A 20,329-nucleotide genomic window follows, 5' to 3' on the forward strand; every position below is an offset into this window, starting at 1 on the left:
GGGGGAGTGAGTGTGTGTGTGTGTGTGTGCGGGGTGTGTCTCGCGGGGGGGTGAGTGTGTGTGTGTGCGGGATGTGTTTCGGGGGGGGTGAGTGTGCGTGTGGTGGGGTGTGTCTCGGGGGGGGGTGAGTGTGTGCGGGGTGTGTCTCGGGGGGTGAGTGTGTGTGTGTGTGCGGGGTGTGTCTCGGGGGGTGAGTGTGTGCGGGGTGTGTCTCGGGGGGGGTGAGGGTGTGTCTTGGGGGGGTGAGTGTGTGTGCGGGGTGTGTCTCGGGTGGGTGAGTGTGTGTGCGGGATGTGTCTCGGTGGGGGGGTGAGTGTGTGGGGTGTGTCCCCGGGTGGGTGAGTGTGAGTGTGTGCGGGGTGTGTCTCGGGGCGGTGAGTGTGTGTGTGTGCGGGGTGTGTCTCGGCGGGGGTGAGTGTGTGTGTGTGCGGGGGTGAGTGTGTGTGTGTGCGGGGTGTGTCTCGGGGGGGTGAGTGTGTGTGTGTGCGGGGGTGAGTGTGTGTGTGTGCGGGGTGTGTCTCGGGGGGGTGAGTGTGTGTGTGTGCGGGGTGTGTCTCGGGGGGGGTGAGGGTGTGTCTGGGGGGGGTGAGTGTGTGTGCGGGGTGTGTCTCGGGGGGGTGAGTGTGTGTGCGGGATGTGTCTCGGTGGGGGGGTGAGTGTGTGGGGTGTGTCCCCGGGGTGGGTGAGTGTGAGTGTGTGCGGGGTGTGTCTCGCGGGGCGGTGAGTGTGTGTGTGTGCGGGGTGTGTCTCGGCGGGAGTGAGTGTGTGTGTGTGCGGGGGGTGAGTGTGTGTGTGTGCGGGGGGTGTCTCGGGGGGGTGAGTGTGTGTGTGTGCGGGGGGTGAGTGTGTGTGTGTGCGGGGTGTGTCTCGGGGGGGTGAGTGTGTGTGTGTGCGGGGTGTGTCTCGGGGGGTGAGTGTGTGTGTGTGTGCGGGGGTGAGTGTGTGTGTGTGTGCGGGGTGTGTCTCGGGGGGGTGAGTGTGTGTGTGTGTGCGGGTGTGTCTCGGGGGGGTGAGTGTGTGTGTGTGTGCGGGGTGTGTCTCGGGGGGGTGAGTGTGTGTGTGCGGGGGTGTGTCTCGGGGGGGTGAGTGTGTGTGTGTGTGCGGGGTGTGTCTCGGGGGGGTGAGTGTGTGTGTGTGTGCGGGGTGTGTCTCGGGGGGGTGAGTGTGTGTGTGTGTGTGTGTGCGGGGTGTGTCTCGGGGGGGTGAGTGTGTGTGTGCGTGCGGGGTGTGTCTCGGGGGGGTGAGTGTGTGTGTGTGTGCGGGGTGTGTCTCGGGGGGGGTGAGTGTGTGTGTGTGTGCGGGGTGTGTCTCGGGGGGGTGAGTGTGTGTGTGTGTGTGTGGGGTGTGTCTCGGGTGGGGGTGAGTGTGTGTGTGTGTGCGGGGTGTGTCTCGGGGGGTGAGTGTGTGTGTGTGTGCGGGGTGTGTCTCGGGGGGTGAGTGTGTGTGTGTGCGGGGTGTGTCTCGGGGGGGGTGAGTGTGTGTGTGTGTGCGGGGTGTGTCTCGGGGGGGTGAGTGTGTGTGTGTGTGCGTGCGGGGTGTGTCTCGGGGGGGTGAGTGTGTGTGTGTGTGCGCGGTGTGTCTCGGGGGGGTGAGTGTGTGTGTGTGTGCGGGGTGTGTCTCGGGGGGGTGAGTGTGTGTGTGTGTGTGTGCGGGGTGTGTCTCGGGGGGGTGAGTGTGTGTGCGTGTGTGCGGGGTGTGTCTCGGGGGGGTGAGTGTGTCTGTGTGCAGGGTGTGTCTCGGGGGGGGTGAGTGTGTGCGGTGTGTGTCTCGTGGGGGTGAGTGTGTGTGCGGGGTGTGTCTCGGTGGGGTGAGTGTGTGTGCGGGGTGTGTCTCGGGGGGGGTGAGTGTGTGTGCGGGGTGTGTCTCGGGGGGGGGTGAGTGTGTGGGGTGTGTCCCCGGGGTGGGTGAGTGTGAGTGTGTGCGGGGTGTGTCTCGGGAGGGTGAGTGTGTGTGCGGGGTGTGTCTCGGGGGGGTGAGTGTGTGTGCGTGCGGGGTGTGTCTCGGGTGGTGGGTGTGTGTCTGTGTGCAGGGTGTGTCTCGGGGGGGGTGAGTGTGTGCGGGGTGTGTCTCGGGGGGGGTGAGTGTGTGTGCGGGGTGTGTCTCGGGGGGGTGGAGTGTGTGTGCGGGGTGTGTCTCGGGGGGGGTGAGTGTGTGGGGTGTGTCCCCGGGTGGGTGAGTGTGAGTGTGTGCGGGGTGTGTCTCGGTGGGGGGTGAGTGTGTGTGCGGGGTGTGTCTCAAGGGGGGGTGAGTGTGTGTGTGTGCGGGGTGTGTCTCGGGGGGGTGAGTGTATGTGTGTGCGGGGTGTGTCTCGGGGGGGTGAGTGTGTGTGTGTGCGGGGTGTGTCTCGGGGTGGGTGAGTGTGTGTGTGTGTGCGCGGGATGTGTGTCGGGGGGGTGAGTGTGTGTGTGTGCAGGATGTGTCTCGGGGGGGGTGAGTGTGTGTGCGGGGGTGTGTCTCGGGGGGGGTGAGTGTGTGGGGTGTGTCCCCGGGGTGGGTGAGTGTGAGTGTGTGCGGGGTGTGTCTCGGGGGGGGTGAGTGTGTGTGCGGGGTGTGTCTCAGGGGGGGGTGAGTGTGTGTGTGTGCGGGGTGTGTCTCGGGGGGGTGAGTGTATGTGTGTGCGGGGTGTGTCTCGGTGGGGTGAGTGTGTGTGTGTGCGGGGTGTGTCTCGGGGTGGGTGAGTGTGTGTGTGTGTGCGCGGGATGTGTGTCGGGGGGGTGAGTGTGTGTGTGTGCAGGATGTGTCTCGGGGGGGTGAGTGTGTGTGTGTGCGGGATGTGTCTCGGGGGGGTGAGTGTGTGTGTGTGCGGGATGTGTCTCGGGGGGGTGAGTGTGTGTGTGTGCGGGATGTGTCTCGGGGGGGTGAGTGTGTGTGTGTGCGGGATGTGTCTCGGGGGGTGAGTGTGTGTGTGTGCGGGATGTGTCTCGGGGGGGTGAGTGTGTGTGTGTGCGGGATGTGTCTCGGGGGGGTGAGTGTGTGTGTGCGCGGGATGTGTGTCGGGGGGGGTGAGTGTGTGTGTGCGCGGGATGTGTCTCGGGGGGGGTGAGTGTGTGTGTGTGCGGGATGTGTCTCGGGGGGGTGAGTGTGTGTGTGTGCGGGATGTGTCTCGGGGGGGGTGAGTGTGTGTGTGTGCGGGATGTGTCTCGGGGGGGTGAGTGTGTGTGTGTGCGGGATGTGTTTCGGGGGGGGTGAGTGTGCGTGTGGGGGGGTGTGTCTCGGGTGGGGTGAGTGTGTGTGGGGTGTATCTCCGGGGGGGTGAGTGTGAGTGTGTGCTGGTGTGTCCCCGAGGGGGTGAGTGTGTGTGGGGTGTGTCCCCGAGGGGGTGAGTGTGTGCTGGATGTGTGCCCGGGGGGGGTGAGTGTGTGCTGGATGTGTCCCGGGGGGGTGAGTGTGTGCGGGGTGTGTCTCGGGGGGAGTGAGTGTGTGTGTGTGCGGGGTGTGTCTCGGGGGAGTGAGTGTGTGTGTGTGCGGGGTGTGTGTCTGAGTGAGTGTGTGTGTGTGCGGGGTGTGTCTCGGGGGGGGTGAGTGTGTGTGTGTACGGGGTGTGTCTCGGGGGGGGTGAGTGTGTGTGTGTGTGCGGGGTGTGTCTCGGGGGGATGAGTGTGTGTGTGTGTGTGTGTGTGCGGGGTGTGTCTCGGAGGGGGGTGAGTGTGTGTGTGTGCGGGATGTGTTTCGGGGGGATGAGTGTGCGTGTGGTGGGGTGTGTCTCGGGGGGTGAGTGTGTGTGGGGTGTGTCTCCGGGGGGGTGAGTGTGTGTGTGTGCTGGATGTGTCCCCGGGGGGTGAGTGTGTGCTGGATGTGTCCCCTGGGGGGTGAGTGTGTGCTGGATGTGTCCCCGGGGGGGTGAGTGTGTGCGGGGTGTGTCTCGGGGGGAGTGAGTGTGTGTGTGTGTGTGCGGGGTGTGTCTCGGGGGGGGGTGAGTGTGTGTGTGTGCGGGATGTGTTTCGGGGGGGTGAGTGTGCGTGTGGTGGGGTGTGTCTCGGGGGGGGTGAGTGTGTGTGGGGTGTGTCTCCGGGGGGTGAGTGTGAGTGTGTGCTGGTGTGTGTGTGTGTGCTGGATGTGTCCCCGGGGGGGTGAGTGTGTGCTGGATGTGTCCCCGGGGGGTGAGTGTGTGCGGGGTGTGTCTCGGGGGGAGTGAGTGTGTGTGTGTGCGGGGTATGTCTCGGGGGGGGTGAGTGTGTGTGTGTGTGCGGGGTGTGTCTCGGGGGGGGGTGAGTGTGTGTGTGTGTGCGGGGTGTGTCTCGGGGGGGTGAGTGTGTGTGTGTGTGCGGGGTGTGTCTCGGGGGGGTGAGTGTGTGTGTGTGTGCGGGGTGTGTCTCGGGGGGGTGAGTGTGTGTCTGTGTGCAGGGTGTGTCTCGGGGGGGTGAGTGTGTGCGGGGTGTGTCTCGGGGGGGGTGAGTGTGTGTGCGGGGTGTGTCTCGGTGGGGTGAGTGTGTGTGCGGGGTGTGTCTCGGGGGGGTGATTGTGTGTGCGGGGTGTGTCTCGGGGGGGGGTGAGTGTGTGTGGTGTGTCCCCGGGGTGGGTGAGTGTGAGTGTGTGCGGGGTGTGTCTCGGGGGGCGGTGAGTGTGTGTGTGTGCGGGGTGTGTCTCGGCGGGGGTGAGTGTGTGTGTGTGGCGGGGGTGAGTGTGTGTGTGCGGGGTGTGTCTCGGGGGGGGTGAGTGTGTGTGTGTGCGGGGGGTGAGTGTGTGTGTGTGCGGGGTGTTTCTCGGGGGGGTGAGTGTGTGTGTGTGCGGGGTGTGTCTCGGGGGGGTGAGTGTGTGTGTGTGTGCGGGGGGTGAGTGTGTGTGTGTGCGGGTGTGTCTCGGGGGGGTGAGTGTGTGTGTGTGTGCGGGGTGTGTCTCGGGGGGGGTGTGTGTGTGTGTGTGTGCGGGGTGTGTCTCTGGGGGGGTGAGTGTGTGTGTGTGTGCGTGCGGGGTGTGTCTCGGGGGGGTGAGTGTGTGTGTGTCTGCGGGGTGTGTCTCGGGGGGGGTGAGTGTGTGTGTGTCTGCGGGGTGTGTCTCGGGGGGGTGAGTGTGTGTGTGTGTGCGGGGTGTGTCTCGGGGGTGAGTGTGTGTGTGTGTGCGGGGTGTGTCTCGGGGGGGTGAGTGTGTGTGTGTGTGCGGGGTGTGTCTCGGGGGGGTGAGTGTGTGTGTGTGTGTGTGTGCGGGGTGTGTCTCGGGGGGGTGAGTGTGTGTGTGTGTGGGGTGTGTCTCGGGGGGGTGAGTGTGTGTGTGTGTGCGGGGTGTGTCTCGGGGCGGTGAGTGTGTGTGTGTGCGGGGTGTGTCTCGGGGGGGTGAGAGTGTGTGGGGGTGTGTCTCCGGGGCTGGTGAGTGTGAGTGTGTGCTGGTGTGTCCCCGGGGGGGTGAGTGTGTGCGGGGTGTGTCCCCGGGGGGTGAGTGTGTGCCGGGTGTGTCCCCGGGGGGTGAGTGTGTGCTGGGTGTGTCCCCGGGGGGGTGAGTGTGTGCGGGGTGTGTCTCGGGGTGAGTGAGTGTGTGTGTGTGTGCGGGGTGTGTCTCGGGGGGGTGAGTGTGTGTGTCTCGGGGGGGGTGAGTGTGTGTGGGGTGTGTCTCGGAGGGTGGGGGTGTGTGGGGGACGTGTTTCGGAGGGGTGGGGTGTGTGGGTATGGGGAGTGTCTCGGAGGGGTGAGTGTGCGCCTGTGTGGTGTGTCTCAGAGGGGTGGGTGTGTGTGGTGTGTCTCAGAGGGGTGGGTGTGTGTGTGGTGTGTCTCAGAGGGGTGGGTGTGTGTGTGTGGTGTGTCTCCGAGGGGTGGGTGCGTGGGTGTGGCAAGTGTCTCGGTGGGGTGGGTGCGTGGGTGTGGCAAGTGTCTCGGTGGGGTGGGTGCGTGGGTGTGGGAAGTGTCTCAGGTGGGTTGTGTGTGTGTGGGGAGTGTCTCGGGGTGGGTGTGTGTGGAGGTGGTTTTGTGTGGGTGGGGAGTGTCTTAGAGCTATATGTGTGTGTGAAGTGTCTTGGGGAGGGGGTGCTGTGCGTGTGGGGAGTTTCTTGGGAAGCGTGTATGGGTGTGTGGGAAGTGTTTCAACAGGGCGTGTCTGCGGGGAGTGTAGCAGACAAATGAGTATGTTGAGTGTTTCAGAGGGTAATGGGGTCGTCCTTAATTGATTTGTCTCTAACTATCCGTTTTGTGCTGCAGGGGGTAACCTGCTGGTGTTAGTTGATCAGCATGCAGCCCATGAGCGAGTGCGCCTGGAACAGTTGCTTTCTGGTGAGCATGCTGAACAGGGTCTTGCACCAGGATTTTATGTTCAGATAACTAGTTCAGCACATAACTTTATGCCGACGATTCATAGCATTATATTCTGCAAAATCTGTGGATAGGTGGGCAGCCTGTGGTGACATGGTCAGTGCTGAGGGAGCTCTGCAATATGGGAGGGTCAGCGCAGAGGGAGCACTGCAATATGGGAGGGTCAGTGCTGAGGGAGCTCTGCAATATGGGAGGGTCAGTGCTGAGGGAGCTCTGCAATATGGGAGGGTCAGTGCTGAGGGAGCACGGCAATATGGGAGAGTCAGCACAGAGGGAGCTCTGCAATATGGGAGGGTCAGCGCAGAGAGAGCACCGCAATATGGGAGGGTCAGTGCTGAGGGAGCACGGCAATATGGGAGGGTCAGCGCCGAGGGAGCACGGCAATATGGGAGGGTCAGCGCCGAGGGAGCACGGCAATATGGGAGGGTCAGCGCCGAGGGAGCACGGCAATATGGGAGGGTCAGCGCCGAGGGAGCACGGCAATATGGGAGGGTCAGCGCAGAGGGAGCTCTGCAATATGGGAGGGTCAGCGCAGAGGGAGCTCTGCAATATGGGAGGGTCAGCGCCGAGGGAACGCCGCAATATGGGAGGGTCAGCGCCGAGGGAACGCCGCAATATGGGAGGGTCAGTGTAGAGGGAGCACTGCAATATGGGAGGGTCAGTGCAGAGGGAGCACTGCAATTTGGGAGGGTCAGCGCAGAGGGAGCGCTGCAATATGGGAGGGTCAGCACAGAGGGAGCACTGCAATATGGGAGGGTCAGCGCTGATGGAGCGCTGCAATATGGGAGGGTCAGCGCAGAGGGAGCTCTGCAATATGGGAGGGTCAGCGCAGAGGGAGCTCTGCAATATGGGAGGGTCAGTGCTGAGGAATCGCGGCAATATGGGAGAGTCAGCACAGAGGGAGCGCCGCAATATGGGAGGGTCAGCGCTGAGGAATCGCGGCAAAATGGGAGGGTCAGCGCAGAGGGAGCGCCGCAATATGGGAGGGTCAGCACAGACGGAGTGCCGCAATATGGGAGGGTCAGCGCTGAGGAATCGCGGCAATATGGGAGGGTCAGTGCTGAGGGAGTGCCGCAATATGGGAGGGTCAGCGCTGAGGAATCGAGGCAATATGGGAGGGTCAGCACAAAGGGAGTGCCACACTGTCAGAGGTCAGTGCTGAGAGAGCGCGGCATTGTCGGAGGGTCAGCGCTGAAAGAGCCCTGCACCATCGCAGGATCAGCGCTGAAAGAGCCCTGCACCGTCGCAGGGTCTGCGCTGAGGGAGCCCCGCACTGTCAAAGGGTCAGCACTGAGGGAGCGCCACACTGTCGGAGGGTCTGCGCTGAGGGAGCCCCGCACTGTCAAAGGGTCAGCGCTGAGGGAGCGCCGCACTGTCGGAGGGTCAGTGCTGAGGGAACGCCTCACTGTCGGAGGGTCAGTGCTGAGGGAGCGCCGCACTGTTGGAGGGTCAGCGCTGAGGGAACGCCTCACTGTCAGAGGGTCAGTGCTGAGGGAGCGCCGCACTGTCGGAGGGTCAGTGCTGAGGGAACGCCTCACTGTCGGAGGGTCAGCGCTGAGGGAGCGCCGCACTGTCGAAGGGTCAGCGCTGAGGGAACGCCTCACTGTCGGAGGGTCAGTGCTGAGGGAGCGCTGCACTGTTGGAGGGTCAGTGCTGAGGGAGCACCGCACTGTCGGAGGGTCAGTGCTGAGGGAGCACCGCACTGTCGGAGGGTCAGTGCTGAGGGAACGCCTCACTGTCGGAGGGTCAGTGCTGAGGGAGCGCCGCACTGTTGGAGGGTCAGCGCTGAGGGAACGCCTCACTGTCGGAGGGTCAGTGCTGAGGGAGCGCTGCACTGTCGGAGGGTCAGTGCTGAGGGAGCACCGCACTGTCGGAGGGTCAGTGCTGAGGGAGCACCGCACTGTCGGAGGGTCAGTGCTGAGGGAACGCCTCACTGTCGGAGGGTCAGTGCTGAGGGAGCGCCGCACTGTTGGAGGGTCAGCGCTGAGGGAACGCCTCACTGTCGGAGGGTCAGTGCTGAGGGAGCGCCGCACTGTCGGAGGGTCAGTGCTGAGGGAGCACCGCACTGTCGGAGGGTCAGTGCTGAGGGAGCACCGCACTGTCGGAGGGTCAGTGCTGAGGGAGCACCGCACTGTCGGAGGGTCAGTGCTGAGGGAGCACCGCACTGTCGGAGGGTCAGTGCTGAGGGAGTGGGCACTGTCGGAGAGAGGGTCAGTGCTGAGGGAGTGCTCCACTGCATTCATTTGCTTTTAATGTACTGGATCATTTCATTGCTTCTGTTCTGTGTTCCACAGAACACCCTCTCCGCAGGTTCCCCTCCAACTACAGGTAAGTTGTTGGTCTAACCTACCAGCTGCATCTGAGCCTGACCTGTTGGCTGCCATTGACCCCTGTCCTGCTGGCTGCCCCGATCTACTGGGTGATCTGCCTGATTGCTCTTTGTTTAATTTGCAGATTGCTATGAGAGGATACCGGATGCTGCTGGTCAGAGGAAGCTATGTAGCTCAATAGTATGTCCCCCGATGGAGATCAGTTGTACCCAGGATGAAATTAGGCTTTTACGGTTAGTGAGACCCTGATGGAATTGAGAACCGCCATATTGTTTGTGTCTGTTTGCTGATGGTTATAGCAGAAAGGTCACCATTTACATCCTCTGTCCTGGCTGACAAATCAAGCTACATGGTGGCTGAAAGCTGCTTGCAAGCAAGAATGGTGAGGTTCTCAACAGCTGTGCTTGATCCACGATGTGTCAAGTAATTTCATGACATCCCAACATTCTCTCCTTCCTGCTCCACTTGAATACAACTTCCCAACAATCCCTTCCTCAGTATTTCCAGAGCAACTCCCACATTTACTCAATGTACGGTTTGCCATTGCGAGAACAGCTAGTCCCCTGTGGCTCCTCAGCATTTCACGCTCACTTTGTCAGGTACTGTCCAATTGGTGGAACAGTTCTGTGTTTGGTCAATGGATCTTCTACCTTTGATTGGGCAAGTGGTCAGGAGAGGGTGGGAACCTCTGCTGTTCAGGTTCTCCATAGGTAGAGGATCTCTCTCTGATTTGAGGGCCCTCTACCTGATAAGTGGGTTTGTGTACATCTGATTGGGGTGGGATGTCTTCTTGGATGGGGTGATCTCCTCCTGGTTGGAGGAACATCTCTACCTGGATGGGCGTGCTTTGCCTGGTCAAGTTGGATGGTTGGAATGTCTTAATCTATTAATGATGCCAATGGGTGTCTTCTTGACACTAATTCAACGATTATTGGAAATGAAGACAAGATATCTGACAAATGGGATATGGAATTTGTTAGCACTGGGCCACTGAGCAGAAATCTCTGGTCAGCACTGGGTCTCTAGCCATCACTGTGACATTGGTCAGTACTGGATCTCTGGCCAGCATTGAGCCCCTGGAGAGCACTGGATTTCTGGCCAGCTCCTGGTGAGCACTGAGTCTCTGGCCAGTACTGACCCAATGAACATTGTGTCATTGATTGAAACAGGATTCTCATTAATATATTCTGTTATTCCCAGCAGGTTGTACAGGAAGCACCTGGAGGCTGCTGGGTTGCAGGTAGAGTTTCGTGATGCCGAGAGTCCTGTGATACTGATCAAAAAGGTGCCAGCCTGCTTCATAGAAAAAGAAGCCAATGAAGTTCGTAGAGGACGGCATTCGGTCACTCAGACCATCCTGAAGGCAAGAAGCTTCCCTTGTTCACACCCTGCTCTTCTGTACAACAGGAGGAAAGACTGAGCTGCACATTATGGAGGGGTTAGACTGCTGGTTCTCATGAAGAGAGCCTATCCCTCAGCCACAGCACATTGTGGGAAGGCTACACTGACACCCAAATAGGGGAGCAAATCACACCCACATTGCAAAGAGCATTGCAATTCTTGGCTTGCCCTCGCTGCACCCAGTATTTGATGTGGTTCACATTTGCATCCAGTCAGTGCTGTGTTCGAGGCTGCAGGGTTATGAAGAGTGGGCTTTCAAGAATCACAATTAATTGAAGAGGAGGTTAGTCCCCTTCAAGATGCAGAATCCCAGCTGCAGACCCATAGCACTGACTCATGGCCCCCAGTACACCCCTGTTTACTGCAGGATCCAGGCCTTCAAGATTGCTCTTGGGGATAACAACAATAACATGTTGCATTAATGCTGTACTTTGAATGCCATAACTGCCTCAAAGAGGGGTCTTGGTTGAATGTCTAGAATGTGGTGCACAGTAATGCCAATAGCATGTGTTCACCCCAGCTGTAGTATTCACAGAAGGTCAGGCTCTCCACTTGCCCCACATTGGTGGGGTGATGTCCCTCGGTCTATACAGCCACTTCTGTTGCAATGTTGCTTTTAAACCATTTAAGGACGGTTAGGCAAGGATTTCAGAGATTAAGACCTAGGACTCTGAAGCTATGGCCAAGAAGAGCAATTAAAACCAGAGATGTATAAGAGGACAGCACATCAGAGTTTGTGGGGCAGGAGTAGAGCAGGGTATGGCCGTGGAGGGATCTGTAAACAAGGAGGAGAATGATAAAATCAAAGCATTGCTTACCAGGAGCCAATGGAGGTAAGCAAATACAGATGTGATTGGTATACAGGATTCTGTGTGGGTTTGTAGAGGAGGCAGCATAGTTTTGGATGACTTTAATTTTACAGATAGAATGTGATAGGCAAACAGGAGAGAGCATTGGAAATGGTTGAACAGGCATGAATGAGAGTTTCAGCAACTGACAAGTTGATGAAGCTATTTCAATAAGTCAAAGATTAGTGACTGAGCATATGAGAATGCAAACCCTGAACTTTACAGCAGAGGCCCCACAGCCTGGAACATCCTTAGGCACAGCTGTGTGCAACCAGAATTCACTAAGTATAACTAAGGCTGGTAGTTCAGAGGGATAACAGTGACTGAAGGGTGTATAAGGGGTGATTGATGTCTGTCTATGGAGGGTGTACAAAGGGATACAGATTGTGGGGTTTCAGGAAGTATCAATGACTGTGGAGTTTGAAAGGGTATTAATGACTGAGTGTTCAAAGGTTATCAATGATTGAGGTTTGGGGTGTATTAATAACTGGGGTTTCAGGGAGACATTGATGACTCTGGGGGTTTTGGGTAGATTGAGGGAGGTGTCTCAATGATGAGGAGGGTTTGCCACAGCACTAACGACCCACCATTGTCTAACTACCCCCCCCCCAGTTTCTAACATTCCCTGTCATTACTGTGAATTTCCTTCTCTCTGAACCAGCTTTCTCATGGTGTTTTCACATTTGCAGGAGTTCCTTCAGGAACAGATTGAGGTGAGTGCTCAAACTCTGAGGTTATCAAGGGACAACATGAGAGGGGGTGTGTTTTGGAGAGTGGGTGGCCACCAAGCATATGGTCAGAGGAGTAGAGTCTGGGGAGATGGAGGGAGCCCAGCTCCTTTGTTTGAGGATGTAGTGCACCCAGGAAGGTGTGGGTGGGTCCAGGGAAAGGGAAGACCCATGTTGTAGATGACTAGGGATGGAGGCGTAAATACCGGGAGTAAGGTCGGTAGGGACGTGTGAGTGAGTCCCAGATTGTCAGGATAAGTCCTAGGTCAGCATGGGGCAGGGGAGTGAATTCAGGGAGAGAGGGAGAGTCCCAGGTTTTGGGGTGAGTCCCAGGTTGAGGGGATGGTGGTTGTATGCAATTAAGGGAGGAATTGGTGGGTAAGTCCTAGGTTGTGGGATTGCCAGCCAGTTCTGAAAGAGGGTCAGTTTGTATTTTTAAGTCTCCCATTGTTCATTTACTGACAGTAAACCTATTGACTATACTCTACCCATGCTACAGATGTTTCAGTCAACGGGAGGATTCCAAGGTGTGCTGTCACGGACAGTGCTGAAGGTGCTGTCCTCACAGGCCTGTCGTGGTGAGTTTAAACAGATGGGTAACAGTCCATTGTGAGAAATGGAGCAGCAGAAACTGATGTTGAAACAGACTGTGCTGGTACCTGCTCCAATGAGCCTCATCTTACCTTTCATGCAGGTTTTGGTTCATTAATATGTAAATCCCGGGACTTCTTTAAGTCATATTCTCGAGATAACTTAAGGTTTTATTAAAAAAAAGTGACATCTCAGCTCAGACAATGCATTAAAGGTGAGAGGTGAGAGTCTGTCTGTATCCCAATCTTGAGTCAGACTGATTCTGTTTCCAAACTAGGAATTTATAAAATATTACTTGGATTGTCTGCCTGCAGATTGTGTGCTTTTTAAGCAAAATTGAATGTATCTGCATCCAGACCTCAACCTGAGCTACAAATCTTCTCAAAACTTGCTAGTGTCCATGGATTACAGGCCAGGTGGATTAGCCATGGGAAGTGTTGGGTGACAAGGATACGGTAGGGGGAGTGGTTTTGAGTGGGATGCTGTTCAGAGGGCTGGTGTGAATTTGATCAGCCGAATGGCCTACTTCTACACTGTAGCAATTCAATTCAAATGGAAAAGATGTAGTTCATTCTGAAACTAGGGACTTAAATACAAACAAGGGCAATTCTAAAGATTTGAGGAGGAAGTTATCTTGGAGAAATATACTAAAAGACTTGAAGGGAGATAGACCCGTATTTAAATAATTAATGCCTGGTTTTCAAAAGACAACTTCCCTTCAGGCAAAAATACCCAACAAGATACGTGAGAGAGAACATGGCTGATATTAAAGATTATTATTAGATCAAAGGCACTAGCTTAATAAAGTTGTTAAAAAATGATAATCCAGCGAAGGAAGACCAAGAAATTGATAAAGAGAATAGAATATGAATGTGAAATAGCAAGAAACAAAAAATTGATTGTAAAAAGCTTCCATAGATGTGTAAATAGGAAAACACTAACATAGACAAGTTTGGCTTCATTACTGAGGAAGAGTCACTGGGACCAGAAATGTTCACTCTGATTTTTCTTCACAGATGTTGCCAGACCTGCTGAGCTTTTCCATTACAGGCAGGGACAGGAATGCTTATAATGGGAAATTGCTGAGAAGTTGCAGTATTTCCTGAGTCTGCCTGATCCTTTCCAAGTCTCCACCCCTACCTCAAGACTTTTTTTTTCATCTAGGGTACTTGTTACTCTGTGTTCCTTCAGGCTGGAGCACATGGCTAGCTACTTCTGTACTGTTTACCTTTTCCACGGAGGGAATTCTTTTTACTTTCACTGACGTGTTCAGTGCAATGATGGTGTTGTTTTATTTATCTACGTTATTTTGAAGTGCCTCTGAGATCTGCAATGAGGAGCAGTTTATCTCTTTAATGTGAACACTCCCTGTGGACAGATCTGAGGCTCCACATCCTGTCTAACTGTGGTCTGTCATATATTGACAGGTGCTGTGAAATTTGGTGATGGACTCAATGTGGAAGAATGTAGAAGCCTGATGGACTCGCTGGCTGGCTGCGACCTGCCCTTTCAGTGTGCTCATGGAAGACCCTCCATCCTACCCCTGGTAGACCTGGATCATCTAGGGATGGAAAAAGAGGTAGGACATCTCTGGATTCTACTTTCAGTACTCTACACCTATAAGCAAAACATAAAGTGGAGTTGTAACATCCATAGGCTTTAACATGTATTGCCCACTACCACCTCCAGCCATTCCCCCTCCCCACCATCAGCACACAGTGATAGTGGTGTAGTCCCCCTCCAAGCCACACACCATCCTGACTTAGCATTACTTTGCCATGCCTTCACTGTCATGGATAAGTACTGGAACTCAAAATCTCCCTAACAGCACCTTTGTTGCATGAACTACACCAATGCAAGAAGGTTCATGTACACCTTCCCAAAAGGAATAGTGTGTCAGCTATACATGCTGGCCTGGCCATTAGCTCTAGTAAATGCTGTTATAACCCAGGACCTCCAGTAGTTCAAGAAGGCAGCTCACCATCACTCTTTCTAGGTCAGTACATGCTAGCCCAGGCAGTAACACAAATGTCTCCTTTGAAAGACTAAAGAATACATGGCAAACTATTTCCTTATACGATTGACACCAGCAGATGACTTAGCTTCTTGCCTTTGTGTTATTAAATTAGTTTTCTGTATATGTGCTGTGTGTTCTGTATATTTATGTACATAGTGTGGGTTAAATATATTACAGTAAAGGGGGCAGAAGACAAAAAAGTTTGAAATATTTTTGAGACAACAAATTATGTACATTATATAACCCAAAGCAGCAAAACAAAATATTGTAGTGAGTGGCTAGAAACTTCCAGGGGTGGATAAGGTGAAGAGATGGGGAGTGAGAGAGACCATGTGCGCTCTCAGTATTGCCACTGGATGGTGCAGCACTCCCTTTATTTCACATTGTAGTACTGCAAATAGAACTTCACAACTATCAATGAAGCACTTTTTTAATTGACCAGAAGGCAGTGCAGCCTCAGACTGCGCAGCACTGGATCAGTATCTAACCTCTGCAGAGATCCCTTAGTATGACTCCTGTGACAGTAACTAACTATACAGTACTCTCATTGACATGATGTACTACTCCTTTCGATGAGGCCCTCTAACAATGTTTTCTCAATCCTGGCCCTCTGACTGTGTTATACTCCACAACCCTGGCCCTCTGACTGTGTTATACTCCACAATGCTGCCCCTCCCGTCAGTTTTACATTTAACATAAGAAGTCTATTCTGGCCTTGCTACAGAGGAATTTATATCTACAAAAGAACTTCAGTCAATGGGTCCCTCACTCAGAACTGCAGTAAGCTAGCTGTAGTTTATCGTGATTGGCTGGTGTTCACCATTAAATCAAAATAGTAAAGGTAGACTGACTAAATGAGCTATATGATTCAGTGAAGGGTGTCTTTTTTTAAGTTATTTGTTCACGGGATGAGTGTGCGACTGACTAGGCAGCACTTATTGCTCAACCCTAATTGTCTGGACGCAGTTAAGAGTCAACCACATGGCTGTGGGTCTGGAGTCACATGTAGGCCAGACCAGGTAAGGATGACCATTTCCTTACCTAAAGTACATTAGTGAAAGTTCAAAGTGTGTGAGAAGGTTTGTAGCTCAGGTGCTCGTTGTTGTGGTTCTGTTCGCCGAGCTGGGAATTTGTGTTGCCAACATTTTGTCCCCTGTCTAGGTGACATCCTCAGTGCTTGGGAGCCTCCTGTGAAGCGCTTCTGGGATGTTTACTCCGGCATTTGTAGTGGTTTGTACCTACTGCTTCCGGTTGTCAGTTCTAGCTGTCCGCTGCAGTGGCCGGTATATTGGGTCCAGGTCAATGTGCTTATTGATTGAATCTGTGGATGAGTGCCATGCCTCTAGGAATTCCCTGGCTGTTCTCTGTTTGGCTTGTCCTATAATAGTAGTGTTGTCCCAGTCGAGTTCATGTTGTTTGTCATCCGAGTGTATGGCTACTAGGGATAGCTGGTTGTGTCGTTTCATGGCTAGTTGGTGTTCATGGATGCGGGTTGTTAGCTGTCTTCCTGTTTGTCCTATGTAGTATTTTGTGCAGTCCTTGCATGGGATTTTGTACACTACGTTGGTTTTGCTCATGCTGGGTATTGGTTCCTTTGTCCTGGTGAGTTGTTGTCTGAGAGTGGCTGTTGGTTTGTGTGCTGTTATGAGTCCTAATGGTCACAGCAGTCTGGCTGTCAGTTTGGAAATGCTCCTGATGTATGGTAGTGTGGCCAGTCCTTTGGGTTGCAGCATGTCCTCGTTCCGTTGTCTTTCCGTTAGGCATCTGTCGATGAAATTGCGGGGGTATCCGTTTTTGGCGAATACGTTATTTGGTGTTCTTCTTCCTCTTTTTGCAGTTCTGGTGTACTGCAGTGTGTTGTGGCTTTTTTGAATAGTGTCTTGATGCAACTTCGTTTGAGTGTGTTGAAGTGGTTGCTTTCATAGTTCAGGACTTGGTCTGTGTGTGTGGCTTTCCTGTATACCTTTGTGGTGAATTCTCCATTCGGTGTTCTCTGTACCATCACGTCTAGGAATGGGAGTTGGTTGTCCTTTTCTTCCTCCCTCGTGAATCGGATTCCTGTGAGTGTGGTGTTGATGATCCGGTGTGTGTTCTCTATTTCTGTGTTTTTAATGATTACAAAGGTGTCGTCCACATATCTGACCCAGAGTTTGGGTTGAATTTGCGATAAGACTGTTTGTTCTAACCTTTGCATTACTGCTTCTGCGCTGAGTCCGGAGATCGGTGAGTCCATGGGTGTGCCGTTGATTTGTTCATATATTTGGTTGTTGAATGTGAAGTGTGTTGTGAGGCACAGGTGCAGTAGTTTAAGTATGCCGTCTTTGTTAATAGGTTCAACGTCCTGTTGTCTGTTCTGTATGTCCAGCAGGTTGGATATTGTTTCTCTGGCTAGGGTTTTGTCAATAGAGGTGAACAGTGCCGTTACATCGAATGAGACCATAGTTTCTTCCTTGTCTATGTGTATATTTCTGATGACGTCCAAGAATTCCTGTGTTGACTGTATGGAGTGTCTGGATCCGCTGATCAGGTGTTTCAGTTTCTGCTGTAGCTCTTTAGCCAGTTTGTGTGATGGTGTCCCTGGTAGTGATACTATGGGTCTGAGTGGGATGTCTGGTTTGTGTACTTTAGGTAGTCCATAGAATCTGCGGGTGTTGTTGCTTTCCGATTTCATTCTTTGTAGGTCAGACCTGGTTATCTGTCTGTTTTTTTGTAGATTCCTCAGTGTGTTGTTTATCCTATTGGTGAGCTGTGGAGTGGGGTCAGACTCCCTCTTTTGGTAGGTGTTGGTATCTGCAAGTAGTTTTGCACTTTTTGGATGTAGTCTTTGTCCAGGATGATCGTCATTCTGCCTTTGTCTGCTGGTAGTATGATTATTTTCTTATCGTTTCTTAGTGATTTTAGTGCTTCCCTCTCCTTGGTGTTGAGGTTGTGTGTTTGTCTTTTCCTTGTTATCAGGGGTATGATACTTTGTCTCACTGTTTGTTGTGTCTTTCTGTCAGTCCATTGTTCCTGAGTGTGCATTCTAGTGCTGCTAGGAAGTCTGCTGTCTTGGCATCCCTGTGGTTGTAGTTAAGTAGGGACACCATCACACAAACTGGCTAAAGAGCTACAGCAGAAACTGAAACACCTGATCAGCGGATCCAGACACTTTATACAATCAACACAGGAATTCTTGGACATCATCAGAAATAGACACAGACAAGGAAGAAACTATGGTCTCATTCGATGTAACGGCACTGTTTGCCTCTATCGACAAAACCCTAGCCAGAGAAACAATAGCCAACCTGCTGGACATACAGAACAGACAACAGGACGTTGAACCTACCAACAAAGACTGCATATTCAAACTACTGGACCCGTGCCTCACAACACACTTCACATTCAACAATCAAATATATGAACAAATCAACGGCACACCCATGGGCTCACCCATCTCTGGACTCATAGCAGAAGCAGTAATGCAAAGGTTAGAAAAAAGTCTTACCACAAATTCAACCCAAACTCTGGGTCAGATACGTGGACGACACCTTTGTAATCATTAAAAACAGAAATAGAGAACACACACTGGATCATCAACGCCACACTCACAGGAATCCGATTCACGAGAGAGGAAGAAAAGGACAACCAACTCCCATTCCTAGATGTGATGGTACAGAGAACACCTAACGGAGAATTCACCACAAAGGTATACAGGAAAGCCACACATACAGACCAAGTCCTAAACTACGAAAGCAACCACTCCAACACACTCAAACGAAGTTGCATCAAGACACTGTTCAAAAGAGCCATAACACACTGCAGCACACCAGAACTGCAAAAAGAGGAAGAAGAACACCTATACAATGTATTCGCCAAAAATGGATAACCCCCGCAATTTCATCACCAGATGCCTAAGGGAAGGACAACGGAACGAGGACATGCCGCAACCCAAAGGACACTACTATACATCAAGAGTATTTCCGAACTGACAGCCAGACTACTGCGACCACTAGGACTCATAACAGCACAAACCAACAGCCACTCTCAGACAACAACTCACCAGGACAAAGGACCCAATACCCAGCATGAGCAAAACCAACGTAGTATACAAAATCCCATGCAAGGACTGCACAAAACATTACATAGGACAAACAGGAAGACAGCTAACGACCCGCATCCATGAACACCAACTAGCCACGAAACGACACGACCAGCTATCCCTAGTAACTACACACGCAGATGACAAACAACATGAACTCGACTGGGACAACACTACTATTATAGGACAAGCCAAACAGAGAACAGCCAGGGAATTCCTAGAGGCATGGCACTCATCCACAGATTCAATCAATAAGCACATCGACCTGGACCCAATATACCGGCCACTGCAGCGGACAGCTGGAACTGACAACCGGAAGTGGCAGGTACAAACCACTATAAATGCCGGAGGAAACATCACAGAAGCGCTTCACAGGAGGCTCCCAAGCACTGAGGATGTCACCCAGACAGGGAACGAAATATCTGCAACACAAATTCCCAGCTCGGCGAACAGAACCACAACAATTAGTGAAAGTGATCAAATCTCTAACAGATTCTCATGTTTTCACTTTTAGTGATATCAGGCCAATTGCCAAGTGTTCCGATTATCCCTCTACCCTTTTCAGTGATCAGTGTCTGTGCTGTTATATTGTGTCTGTTTATAAGAACACTCAATTACAGTGCTCTGTTCGTAAAAACAAAAAAATGCTAGAGAAACTCAGCAGAGTAGGGCGCTTCTTTGAACAGAGAAACAATGTTAATGTTCTGAGAGGTGAAAAAGTAATGGACTTTATTCTGCAACTAAAGGTGGGAGGACCAAGTGGGACAGAAAGGAAAGTCAGGGAAGGTTAGATGATGAGGGCGATTAGCGATCCGAGAAGTCAGACAGCAAAACACAAAGAAACTAGTCATGGTGATACAGAAGAGATCAAGATCCACTGTCGGTGGAGTTAACAGAAAATAGGTCAGCTGTGCTGTAAACAAAACCAAGAAAACCAAACACTGGGACACAGAGCAAGGAGGGGGAGGCAGAAGGGAAAATCAATAGTTGACAAATTCAGTGTTCCTATCATAATTCTGTGAGGGAGGGAGAAGGGATGAGGAAATGGGTTGGAAAAGGGTGGGAACTCTGTTCACCTCTGAGGTGTGGAGAAGGAATCCTCATGGGAAAAAGATGACAAAAACATGGTTGTGAAAGGTAGCATCATTGGAACACAGGGAGAACATAGAACAATACAGTAGAGAACAGGCCCTTCAGCCCTCGATGTTGCACTGACCTGTGAATTAATCCAAGCCCACCCTCTCTCCACTATCCCATCATCATCCATATGCTTATCCAGGATTGTTTAAATCTCCCTAAAGTGAGTGAGTTAACTACATTAGCAGGTAGGGTATTCCACGCCCTTACCACTCTCTGAGTAAAGAACCTGCCTCTGACATCTGTCTTAAACCTATCACCCCTCAGTTTGTAGCTATGCCCCCTCGTACAAGCTGATATCATCATCCTAGGAAAAAGACTTTCACTGTCTACCCTATCTAATCCTCTAATCATCTTGTATGTCTCTATCAAATCCCCTCTTAGCCTTCTTCTTTCCAATGAGAACAGACCCAAGTCTCTCAGCCTTTCTGCATAAGAGCTTCCCTCCAGACCAGGCAACATCCTGGTAAATCTCCTCTGCACCTTTTCCAATGCTTCCACATCCTTCCTATAATGGGGCGACCAGAACTGTACACAATATTCCAAGTGCAGCCACACTAGTGTTTTGTACAGTTGCAGCAGGACATCACGGCTCCGGAACTCAATCCCTCTGCCAATAAAACCTAATACACCGTATGTCGTCTTAACAGCACTAACCACCTGGATGACAACTTTCAGGGATCTATGTACATGGGACTCCAAGATCCCTCTGCACATCCACGCTACCAAGCATCTTTCCATTGACCCAGTACTCTGCCTTCCTGTTATTCTTCCCAAAGTGCATCACCTCACATTTAGCTGCATTGAACTCATTTGCCACCCCTCAGCCCACGCTGCAGTTTATCCAAGTCCCCCTGCAGCCTCTTCCACACTGTCCACCACTCCACCAACATTAGTGTCATTAATGAAATGGAGTTTTTACTATCAGCAAAGTTTGGTTTAGTTGTGGAGTCAGTGGGTTTG

General features: G+C 53.0%; 1 protein-coding gene across 1 annotated transcript in view; it reads left to right on the top strand.

The window, feature by feature from the left end:
- mlh3 (mutL homolog 3 (E. coli)) overlaps window positions 1–20,329 on the top strand; it is a 50,558-nt gene that overhangs the window by 29,635 nt on the left and 594 nt on the right. Inside the window, exons 7-12 of the mRNA XM_060829021.1 lie at window positions 6,126–6,197; window positions 8,691–8,799; window positions 9,770–9,929; window positions 11,505–11,528; window positions 12,043–12,121; window positions 13,562–13,713. Of these exons, the coding sequence (XP_060685004.1) occupies window positions 6,126–6,197; window positions 8,691–8,799; window positions 9,770–9,929; window positions 11,505–11,528; window positions 12,043–12,121; window positions 13,562–13,713 (596 nt within the window). The remainder of the gene's footprint in view (window positions 1–6,125; window positions 6,198–8,690; window positions 8,800–9,769; window positions 9,930–11,504; window positions 11,529–12,042; window positions 12,122–13,561; window positions 13,714–20,329) is intronic.

The sequence above is a fragment of the Hemiscyllium ocellatum genome, chromosome 8 (genome assembly GCF_020745735.1).
Source record: "Hemiscyllium ocellatum isolate sHemOce1 chromosome 8, sHemOce1.pat.X.cur, whole genome shotgun sequence".
NCBI lineage: Eukaryota > Metazoa > Chordata > Chondrichthyes > Orectolobiformes > Hemiscylliidae > Hemiscyllium > Hemiscyllium ocellatum.